The 11,777-nt window shown below is 34.5% G+C and overlaps 1 protein-coding gene across 1 annotated transcript; it reads right to left on the minus strand.

Moving 5' to 3' along the window:
- Positions 1 to 409: 409 nt before the first annotated feature.
- Positions 410 to 7,468, minus strand: LOC106462867 (filaggrin-2-like). Its single transcript, XM_013922832.1, has 2 exons — positions 7,442 to 7,468; positions 410 to 1,879 (listed from the first exon to the last, which is right to left on the minus strand). Exons 1-2 carry the CDS (start codon positions 7,466 to 7,468, stop codon positions 410 to 412), a joined length of 1,497 nt encoding a protein of 498 aa, XP_013778286.1.
- Positions 7,469 to 11,777: the final 4,309 nt, after the last annotated feature.

The following is an 11,777-nucleotide window of genomic DNA, read 5'->3' on the forward strand; positions in this document are numbered from 1 at the left end:
CTAAAATATTAATTATTATTCAGAACGAGCCGTTTAAGTTCTTCAGGTACGTTTAATTTTCATTGGTTTATTCTGTTTTTTTCCAAAGTTTTAGAATTGGAATTGAAAAAAGGCAGAAATTAAAATAATATTTGAGGATAAACAAGAACAAACAAAAAAACAACTAATAATATTCCTTTTATTTTACATCTTGCCAAATTTCCTATTCTCGAAAATACAAGTTATAGTCTTCTCCATCTAAAGTCTACAATAACGATATTTAATTAGAATTATAAAAAAGTTAACTAAAATTAAATCTTATACGTATATACACCAAATAAAGAAATTTAATTATTTTATGCGGTTGAAATGGTTAGTTTTCAAGTATGCACTCATCGATTATAGTTTAAACCGTTGAATAAGTCTTCAATTAGTGACTGATAAAATAAGATGATTTTGAATTTTTGGTCTGGTTAAAGACATATGACTTTCCTCCATTACCTCTATATCCTCCACTGTTCCCTCTTTTGAATTTTTGACCTTCATGTCTGTCTCTAGACTGCTGTCCTGCATGATTCGACCTGGATTGGTTTTCTTCATTTTGATTTTGAGTGGGAAGTAAGAGAACATAAATATTTGCTTTATCATTTTGACCTTTATAATTATCTCTTGATGTATGCCTAAATGACTCTTGATCGTATCCCGAAGAGCTATGGTCATCGCCAATAGGTTGTTGTTGATCATGATCAGAATAGCTATGCTGATCATATCCTGATGATTTTTGCTCAGCATATCCTAAAGACTGTTGACTATTTTTAAAGGGTAGTTGGCGATTATACCCTGAAGGTCTTTGACTATGTCCAATAGACTGTTTTCTATATCTAGAAGACTGATGACCATGACTAGAAGATCTTGATTCACCATACCCTGTAGACTGCTGTTGATCATGTACTGTTTTAGGTTTGCCCTTTTGATCAAGTGTAATAAGAAGTACAGGAACATTTTGCGGTTGGTTTTTTTCCTGATGCTGCTGACCATGTCCTGATTGCCGAGTTTGTTTGTCGTCGGACTGGTGATTTTTACCGTAACCAACTTGTTGGTTTTGTCCATAACCAGACTGCCGTTGTTGGCCATCATGCGACTGTTTCTGCTGTTGATCATATCCAACTTGTTGGGTTTGTCCATAGGCAGACCGCTGTTGTTGGCCATCACGCAACTGTTTCTGCTGTTGACCATATCCAACTTGTTGGTTTTGTCCATAACCAAACTGGCGTTGTTGCCCATCGTGCGACTGTTTCTGCTGTTGAGCATATCCGACTTGGTGGTTTTGTCCATAACCTGACTGCCGTTGTTGGCCATCATGCGACTGTTTCTGCTGCTGATCATATCCAACTTGCTGTGCTTGTCTGTAACCAGACTGTTGTGGGTGGCCATAATTTGACTGTCTCTGCTGATGGACGTAACTTGGGTGTTGAGCTTGTTTTACAGTTCTCTCTGGAAGATTTAAAATGAGTATTAAACTTTCGGGTTTTTCGGAAGCCAGTTTCTTACCATTAGCTCCTTGTTGCTGAGTTCCATGCACATTTACTTTATTGTGTCCTCTACGATAAGACTGACCATGATCACTTTTCTGTATTGGATCATGTTCATTTTGATGTTTCTGACCATATCCACTTAACTCAGATTGGCCATAACTATTTTGTTGGATTTGACCAACTTCACTTTGAAGATTTCCGTACCCCCTTTCTTCGTTGTCTACTAGTAGGGTAACAATTATTGGTTTTGTTTCTTTACTCTGAAGTTGGTACGAAGGGGCATGGTCATTTGGTACTGATATATGCTCATATCCTGTTGGTGCTGCAAGAGCTATAGGAAGCAAACTCAATATCCACAATAATATCTACAATAGAAAGAGAAAAAAACCTTGAAAAAACACAACAACAAACACACACAACTTAAGTGAATACTTAGAATAAAACAAATCTCAATATTGTAAGATAGGTCCAGCATTTATTTTCAAGTGTATGGAGCCTTCTATGATAGCACAAATACCTATATTTTCATTTTGGTTAATTTATAAGTAATAAAACCACATACTACAAACTTTGCAGAATACAGAGTTTCGTGTACATTATACTGAAATTATTTTAAATATGAAAATCAACAAGTCACGTGAAAGACATAATTGATGTAAAGTCGCAGTGGAATGGCGAGTATTAAACCTACACTTTGACATTCTTTGGAATTCGTAGGTAGTATGATGCCACCAAAGGTTGAGTGCTTTTGGGAATATTATATAACAGATTTTCCCAATGCAAAATATTCATATAATCAAATCATGAAGATGTGTTCAGATCGATGATTTAGAATTTACAACACAGGGATGTCCTTTTACTTAAGAGCATTGGAAAACAAAGGAATATGGATCAATTTGGGTAAAAGGACCCTTCAGATATAGACCTGCAACAAATCATATCCCAGCCATGGTAAGCAAAGTGTAGTGAGAATCCATGAACACAAACTTCAGTAGCAAAAGCCGTCCATGTTTCTCAGGAACAGTACACAACATGATTAAGAATGAAGTCAGTCTGGAAAAATGACGGGTACTTATGCTATTCCAAATGAAGACATACTGGTCAAGTCACCGGAAGCAGCACCTATGGATTTCTATGTACTAGTACAAGCAAGTGGTTAACATGTCGGACTGTGGCCAAAAAGTCTAAGACTCAGGCTGTAATATCCTATTGAAAACGCTCCAAACTACACAATTGGAGCATTATAATCTTGACAGCAATCCCGCTATACAGTTTAGAGTAGTCGTCTAGGCGGCAGGTGCTGTGAGTGGTTGTCCTTTCTCTGGTCAACAGTCCTAAATTATGGATAGCTATGTTTGAACTTTAGGCCGTCTGGCCCAGTTGCTTATTCAGTGAGTAGTAGAATGTGCCGTTCAGGCCGTAAATACTAAAAACAAACAATAATAGTTGTTTAAGTATGTATCGAGGGCTTGGCTTAATGGACTACGGATCGAATGGTCCTAGGTTCGAGATGTGATATCACTCAATAAACTCCCCACTTTCATCTGTGGACGCATTATAAAATCGACATTCAATCTCGTTTTTTGCTTCACAGATCGGGGGTAATGCCAGTATGGCGCAGGTGGGCCTAGCTGCCTCACCTTCAGCTGGCGAGTAGTTCAAAATTATGAACGATTATACCTGAACTTTATGGTTTTATGGCCTGAATGTTTAGTCCCTATGTGTTTAAGATGCTGTTTAGTTGAAATCGCAATTCTACTAGTTATCAAAACAAATATTGCTGTTCATATCTGCTCTTTAAGATAATTCATGTTGCTGGAAAATAAAGTTTAATGTGTGAAGATCTACTTCATTTCTTCAAGCACTTCTCATTTGGAGCACTAGCAAACACGCTGTACAGACATCAAACATTTCTTATTTGCAGCACTAGTAAACACGCTGTACAGATATCAAGCATTTCTCATTTGGAGCATTAGTAAACATGCTGTACAGATACCAAGCACTTCTCATTTGGAGCATTAGTAAACATGCTGTACAGATATCAAGCACTTCTCATTTGCAGCACTAGTAAACATGCTGTACAGATACCAAGCATTTCTCATTTGGAGCATTAGTAAACATGCTGTACAGATACCAAGCACTTCTCATTTGGAGCACTAGTAAACATGCTGTACAGATATCAAGCACTTCTCATTTGGAGCATTAGTAAACATGCTGTACAGATATCAAGCACTTCTCATTTGGAGCGCTAGTAAACACTCTGTGTAGATATCAAGACTTCTCATTTGAAGCACTAGTAAACACGCTGTGCAGATATTACGAACATATTCATGAAATTATAAAAACAAACGTCGTTATTAAAACTAAAAAAAAAACTATTAAAAACATAAATTATTATGTTTAACATATTTAAAGGCTTAGCATTTATTGTTTGGGAAAGTTAAATTCGAATTTAGATATTGCAAGTATGCAAACTTTATTATTTGATGCAGTGTGCTTATTGAGGTTTATCTTTTATGTTTTTTTTTTCTTTAAATGTGTCCAAGCTTTGCATAGCTCAAATATAACTCGATAATTGAAAACTAACTGAGACTGAAATACTTCAATATAAAATAAGACTAATAAACCTAATTGCCTGTTGTCCTTTATTTTTTTTCCATTTCGCCTTTTGGCTGAGTGGCTTTGTGAACGAGTGCATTGTCTGACCCATACTAGTGACTCTTCACGCACGCTTATCTGGATCAAAATAACTGTTCATGTGCTACAGAAGTTATTGACCTATATGGTGTAGTAGAGGGCTTGATCTTCACAACCTGCAAACACGGTGAATTGTCATGAAAACTGTATAGTCTTTGTCTGGGTTTATTGTTTGTTTATGAAGGCTTGTTTCCATTGACGTAGATGTGCTGGGGAAATTTCTCTTTTTCAACCTACATATGACTTTTTTTTAATATTAAGAAGATTTGCCTTTTATGGTTGCTGATATATAATGCATTACGACTGTAAAAAAAATTAATCTTCTTACTTATCTATTAAGATATTTTTGAGTGCATGTTTCTCCAGGCCTAAAGAACGTCTTTGGTGTCCTTGAGGTAGAAGAATAGAAAATTAATAATTTATATTGTTTCTATTTTTTCTCAGATAATTTTTCTCTTTCGTGTCAAAGAACAAAGAGAACGTTTGGTAATACGCACTTACTTTAGATGTTATTTTAGCACAAAGCTGCACATAACGCTATCTGTGCTCTGTCTGCCGCGGAGAATCGAACCATGGATTTTAGAGGCGTAAATACATAAACTTATCGCTTACCCACCAGGGATCCTTACTGTAAGAAATATATCAAATTTCTGTAGCATTTGTAGCGGTGGCTGAACGATAAGTCTGAAGACTTGTATCTTTACGCTAAAAATCGGGTTTCGATACTTGCAATACACAGAGCACAGATAGCCCATTGTGTAGCTTTCTGCTTAAAAATAAACAATGTACCAATTAATTTTAGTATGCTATATCTCAACTTTGCTTTGTGCTTCATGTTAAGTACTTATGCAGACATATTTTGATTTCACAAATAATAAATTGAACTTAAGCATTACAGCACTGTGACGTTGACAAGCTAGGCAAAAGCGCTTACGTTCACTGTGGATTTAATTAATCTTTCGAAGGTTTCAAACCTGCTACAAAAACATTCTCCACATCATTACTCCTCCTATAGCATTTTGTACTGTTGAAACAACAAAAGTATAGTTAATTTCCTTGTGTTAAACTTCACAGTTTCACGATACTGTTAGTACAGAAAAGGATGAAACAGCATTACTCGCTCCAATTCTGAGAAACTATATAACATTTTCCATTTGAATAAAAGTTTGAAAAAGTTTTGAAGAAAATCAGGCACACAATTTTCTTAACTCATTACGGAAAACAGTATAAACATATTGGTTACTTTTAATGATTAGGAAGATTCCGAAAGTTCAATGTTTTAGCTGATAAATGGTGAAGTTTAGAAGTTTTTAAATGTTAACTTAGTTTGTTGTAACGATTTTTCTAGTTTTGTCAATCATTTTTTCAGTATATTGAGATACCCGTTCAAATATTTAGCAAGAAGAATACAAATATTTAAAGTGGTGTAGTGTGACCGTAGACGAAAACATAACTTTTCAAGAGGATAGTGAAACAATTTTACGCTATTTATATTTTGGGCTCTAAGAAAAACAAGAGTTTATGCAAATCGTGCAAAAACAATATTTGTGCATTGAAAAAATCTACAAAATAAGTTACTTGCATGGATTGATTCGTTCGCTAACGAAACTAAATTAGTTCGTAAAGTTTACTTTCAAATAATAGAATTGAAATTATTTCAAAATGTTTGTAAAGAGTAATTAGTTTAAGCCAATTTCATGTGATAATTTCTTCATTACTGGAAAACCGAAGATCTGGTTGTATTTCAGAAGTCTCTACACAAACTCAGCATTCCGAGTGTTTGAAACATTAAATTGGATGAAAATACGTTAAGCGTTTCTCATTGATATTTGGTTCACGTTTGCAAATCCTACTGTTCGTGATGTAAAATTATTAGACCACTATTATACTGGAGAGAAGAGGCTCTTGTTTATTCGACGGTACGTGCTCCTAGTGATTATATTTTCTATTGTCAGAGACAACCCATTTTAGTTCATTTGTCTAATGATATAACATCTAAGTTTCTTGAAACTATTATTTCTATTTTTGACAAATATACTATAGTTTTTCCATGTTAAACATTTCAACGACATTATAGAAAATATTAAAATAGTTTAGTCGGAAAAAATGCTATGGTTGCGTGTCCAAAAAAAGATTATTAAATGCGAATTATTAGATGGCTTTAAAGATGGGACTAGGGTGATTCGAGTGGGTTGAAAATAGCCATTATACAGTACCAAACTACATAATGAAACAATAGCTACATTAGATCGTTGACTTGAAACTGTCAATTAAATGTAGTTTTGTTTATTAAACAACATTAAAATATGTAAATTTCGCATGCACTTTGTGAAAATAAATTAAATAATAGAGTACTGTACTTTGTCGATAAAATTAGGCTTATGAAAAATATTTATCCCCTACTGGCTCAGATGTAAGTCTGCAGGCTTACGATGCTAAAAATCGGGTTTTGAGAATCGTGGTGGGCAGAGCACATATAGCCCATCGTGTAGCATTTTGCTTAACAACATCCATATTCTTTTTAAGATACTTAAATTTGGGTTGGAATGTTTGGAATGGAAGGTTTGCAATAACTATAAAAAAGTGTTATAACTAGAAAATATGTAAGAGAAAACGAAGGAAACAAAATATCTAATTAATATACTTATTTTGCTTATTTCCGAATTCTGATATAATTTCAGTGCATTTTATACTATTGTAAATTCTGGTACTTCTTTTATCAAACGCAAAAAGTAATTATGACAATAAAACTGAAAATACTTGCCCTCATTCTTGTCTTTAACATAAACAGCCCCCGTTTTTCTGAGGTGCAGAAAGAAGAATGTTTTCTTTTTTGCTGATCCCGTCCCCGTCTTATATACCTGTGGGGCGAACGATTACGCCAATGATACGCTACAATCCTCAAGTATTTTAAAACGAACGCTCGTATTTGCCGAGGAGGAAGTGAAGGAGGAAGGGAATGGAGGGGGGGGGGGGTATTTTGAACCCACTTACTCTCTGGTTAGTCGCGTTCTTATCTATCCAATGACCAAATCAAAATGTGGGTCAGTTGGACGAACGTTGAAAACAATATACAGTAAAGTTTTAACAGTGACCCGTATATTTTGTCTCGTACATCTTTGAAGCAACTTCCGTTCGTAGTTGCGTGCTTGAGGCATTTTTAATATTGCTCCAGTATTCACTCAAGTAACCTGATTTTTTTTTTTACCTGTGAGACCATCTAAGCCTACTTGCTTCAAAGCATTTATCATCGACATCTCTATCACTGTATTGTAAAACTGAGCATTACAATAGATCAGCAAACAGAAGTATCTCTTTTAGTTTGAAAGGTACATTTAAAAACCTTGATAATCTCATACTAATAATTGCTTTCAAAACCTTTAACATTATCATTTTGAATGATTTATAACAGAAATTGATCTTCTCATATTCAATGCAATAATAAAATGCTTCACGCTGACCCGAGCCTCTACCAGTTTAATGGTCCACTGTCTTGTCTGAGGATTAATTTTTCAAACAAAATCTGCGAACAAGTCTTAACTAACTAGGTTAAATGAAAAAACAACAACTTATTTTTACTAAGTACAAAATAATTTGCTATTAACTCCTAAATAATCGCTACAGATCAGCGTGCAACAAGTATGTTTTAATTACAACGAGGGCCCGGCATGGCCAGGTGGTTAGGGTGCTCGACTCGCAATCTGTGGGTCGCGGGTTCGGATCCCCGTCACACCAAACATGCTCGCCCTTTTAGCCGTGGGGGCGTTATAATGTGACAGTCAATCCCACTATTCGTTGGTAAAAGAGTAGTCCAAGAGTTGGCGTTGGGTGGCGATGACTAGCTGCCTTCCCTCTAGTCTTACACTGCAAAATTAAGGACGGCTAGCGCAGATAGCCCACGTGTATCTTTGCGCGAAATCCATAACAAACAAACAAATTACAACGAAAACGGAAAGATAAATTATTTAATATAGCCAAGAAACTTTCACCTCAATACAATTCTATAAATCATCATGTCATTCATTACGTGCACGTTCCACGTGTTGTGAGAATGTGCGACTGTTCTGAAGAAGTTCACTCGTGCTACTTGCCCTGTAAAGATAATGGTTCCATTTCGTCCATGATTTGATGTATTGATTTGATGTTATTGTAACTGCTTAGATTCTGGTTAGTACTTCCATATAACTGAGAGACAATTTTACGTGCTAAAGGTAGAGAGAAGTTTTTTTTACGGAAACTCTGACTATTAAAACTGCTTAAATGCATGAAAGTAGACAGACACAAAGATGAGCAACAACTCATTTTGTGTATCTAGGTGTGCACTGAAAAGGCTGTAGATGTGCTTCAGACCACACGTATCATTAAAAACTGACAACACACTACATATGTACTCAATATAGTCTTCAGAACAGCAACTGGAATGATTATCACGTGACTACACGACTTATTTATATCACTGATTGTCATAAACGAAGTGAAAGCAATAACTAATGCTAATTTTTCAGAAACATGTTTTTATCGCGATTTAGAGCAATGCATCAAATTAAAGAGAAGGATTACGCACCATGAAGAATTTGGCCATAATTCATATTTGGTATAAATATTAAAAGATATGAATCTGTGTTTACCTCCACATAAATTACACCTGTGAGAAAAGAAATTCAGTTGTCAAAATTATTGTATTTTTTAAACACAGCGATAACTGAAACAGTGAAAATACATTATGGGTGCACTGTGCAGGATGGCTATTTTTTCCTCGTTTTGCGGATGTTTTTCTTGTTTAAAAATCAAAGAGAAGTATTTTATCTAAGTTTTGAAGTTGAGTAGAAAGTAATTATTTCAGTTACTTTTTTGTTGGGCTTAATTTGTTTTTTCATGTACCAGTCCTGAGGGAATAAATGAAAAAATGTAAATGACTTTATAAACTTTAGCAGCCTCCCAGTGACTGAAGGGTTACACTAAAAATCGGGTTTCGATACCCGTGTTGAGCATGGCACAGATAACCAGCTGTATAGCTTTGTGCTTAACGACAAACAAACAAATCTTTAGCTTAGCCTATAACCAAATTTTCCCAACTCAAAACTGACCTGAGTAGCTAGGCAGTTTTAAGGGACCCATTTTAGAATAATTATTTTATAAATAACTGTACAGTGTCTTGTAATGTAACTTACAATTTGGGAACTGTTACCTTATATTTCTTTCTTATAACTAAATATTTAATATGTGATTCAAACATAATTCAACATGGATAGGTTAGATACCTAAGATTACTGAGCTATGACTGTAGTGTACAATATATGCATAATTCACACGGTCTACACAGTAACTGATATTGTAAACACATCGTATACACTAAGATATAATAGCGGTACTCTTATTTCAATATTGTTGTTTTTTCTTTTAAGCATATTACAATGTGTAACCAATCATATACAATCGCATACACAGAATTGTAAAACGCTCCATTTATACGCAAAATAGACGGATCACGTAAAGTTTCTGGGGATTACGTGAGTCATATAAAGGTAGGTATGTGGCCATATCATGGTTTATTTTTCAAAAAATACGAATCACGTAGTCTTTCAAATGGGCATGGCAATGTATATCAGTACAGCAGAGTATATCAATAGTATGAATCAAAATGGAAGACGTTTGTATATAAGAAGAGTATGGCCGACAACCTCTGATGACAGACAAGGTGAAACGATAATTAAACAGGCTTGTAAAATGCAACAAACGCCAGATGTGTGCCATTTAACCAATCCTTTCAAAAATGAACAGGACGTAACTATGTACAAATCTATTGTTAGTCGACAATCAATTGAAAAACACATACATCAGAAAAAACGAACAAGCAGGAAAATATCACACTTAACTGTGTTACAAAATTGAATCGAGTTAAAAAAAACTCGTTTATTGAAACGCAAATATTATTGTTGCGCTTATTCAAAAAACATGTGGGTTTATAAGCACTGAATGTTTCTGACGTTACCTAAAAGCCAAGCAAAAGTTATTCTCAAATTTAATTTAGAAAAAAAAATGAACTAAATTTATAAATTACGCTTAATTGTTATAACTGCATCAATGACATTAACATTCATTGAAAATATGTCTATCCGGCCTTTTAAAATTATTTTAGCATTTTAAAAATTATTGTTGATTTTGTTACTAATACATTTTTAAAACGCTGAAGTTAAACAATAATTCCTGCGAATCTACTGGTACCGGAAACGTTAGTGCATTTACAATTGTATGAAAGTTGTGGATATTTCAAGTAATGTATAGTGCTATACATTTTACCATGTACACATTGTAATCCTTTGTAACTAACAACTTTGTAGATTATTCACTGAAGAGCCCGTGAAGAAATGACCTATCTTTATACTACAAACCAGTGTAGTGTTCAGGGTCTGTGTACCTTTTGTCATTGGTTTTTACACACCACGCTTATGATGAATATTGATTGTTCTTGCATTCACAAAAAGTTACAGCTGATGACTGTATACTGAGTATTCTCAGGCAGCAATTACAATAATGACACAATTCTGTCTGCTTATTTCTCCCTTAGGTACATTTTGAAATAATTTCTGTGTTCTTTGTTTGTTTCTTTGTAGTTATACAAAAACTACATAATGGGCTATCTGTGCTCTGCCACCACAGATATCGAAACCCGGTTTCTAGCGTTGTAAGTCCGCAAACATACCGCTGTGCCAATGGGAGACATTTCTGTGTGCAGTAATTATTATTTTGAAAATACAATACGGTTTTTCAACTTTCTTGTTGATGGCACAGCATGGTGGATTAAACTATTTTTGTAGTGGAACGCATTCATAGTTTTTTCTATTCTGATAAAATCCCCCACTCCAGAAATTGAGATGAAGTCCCTATTTCTAAACAGTTCCAAATATGTCTCACTGATATCTGTAAACAGTGTTCTTCTTCGTCTGTTTCCTCTTAGATCCATATATTTTAAATTTTGATAAGTTAAAACAAATAACATTTTCCACACTTTTGCTGTCCAACTATCATGCATTCGACCAAATTTGAATCTTTTAGTTTAGTAAATATGTAAAAAAAAATTATTTACTGCAGTGCACCCTTTTAATCCTGATTTAATTCAATGACGATAAATAGTGCATAAGACGATTTTTTCCAAGAGTATTTTACAGTTATTTTGCTCAAAGGCTGCTGCGAATTTCCTTCTGCCTTTAATGATGTTGGCTTAAGGTATTATACATCCAATTTTCAGAGTTTTCTAGAGTGTTAGGGTGCGTTCGTCGGTTTTTAATCAGTAGAGTAAAATCCATGATACTTTTTAAGATATTTGAAAGAAAAACAACAATAAAAACTGTTAGTGAAACTCTTTGTTTCAATAATAAGTTCACGCTGACTGTAGCATTATTTATATACACCTGGAAAAAAGTTAAGCACCCCCAAATATTTTTCAGGATTGCTTATTGAAAATAAGGTTTAATTTTCATGATGTTGAGCAATGTTCATAATTTCAAACGTAATTAAAAGGATGTGAGAGTTCAGGTGTGACATTTAAATCAGGCGCGTTTTTTC

Source organism: Limulus polyphemus, unplaced genomic scaffold, assembly GCF_000517525.1.
Source record: "Limulus polyphemus unplaced genomic scaffold, Limulus_polyphemus-2.1.2 Scaffold1270, whole genome shotgun sequence".
NCBI lineage: Eukaryota > Metazoa > Arthropoda > Merostomata > Xiphosura > Limulidae > Limulus > Limulus polyphemus.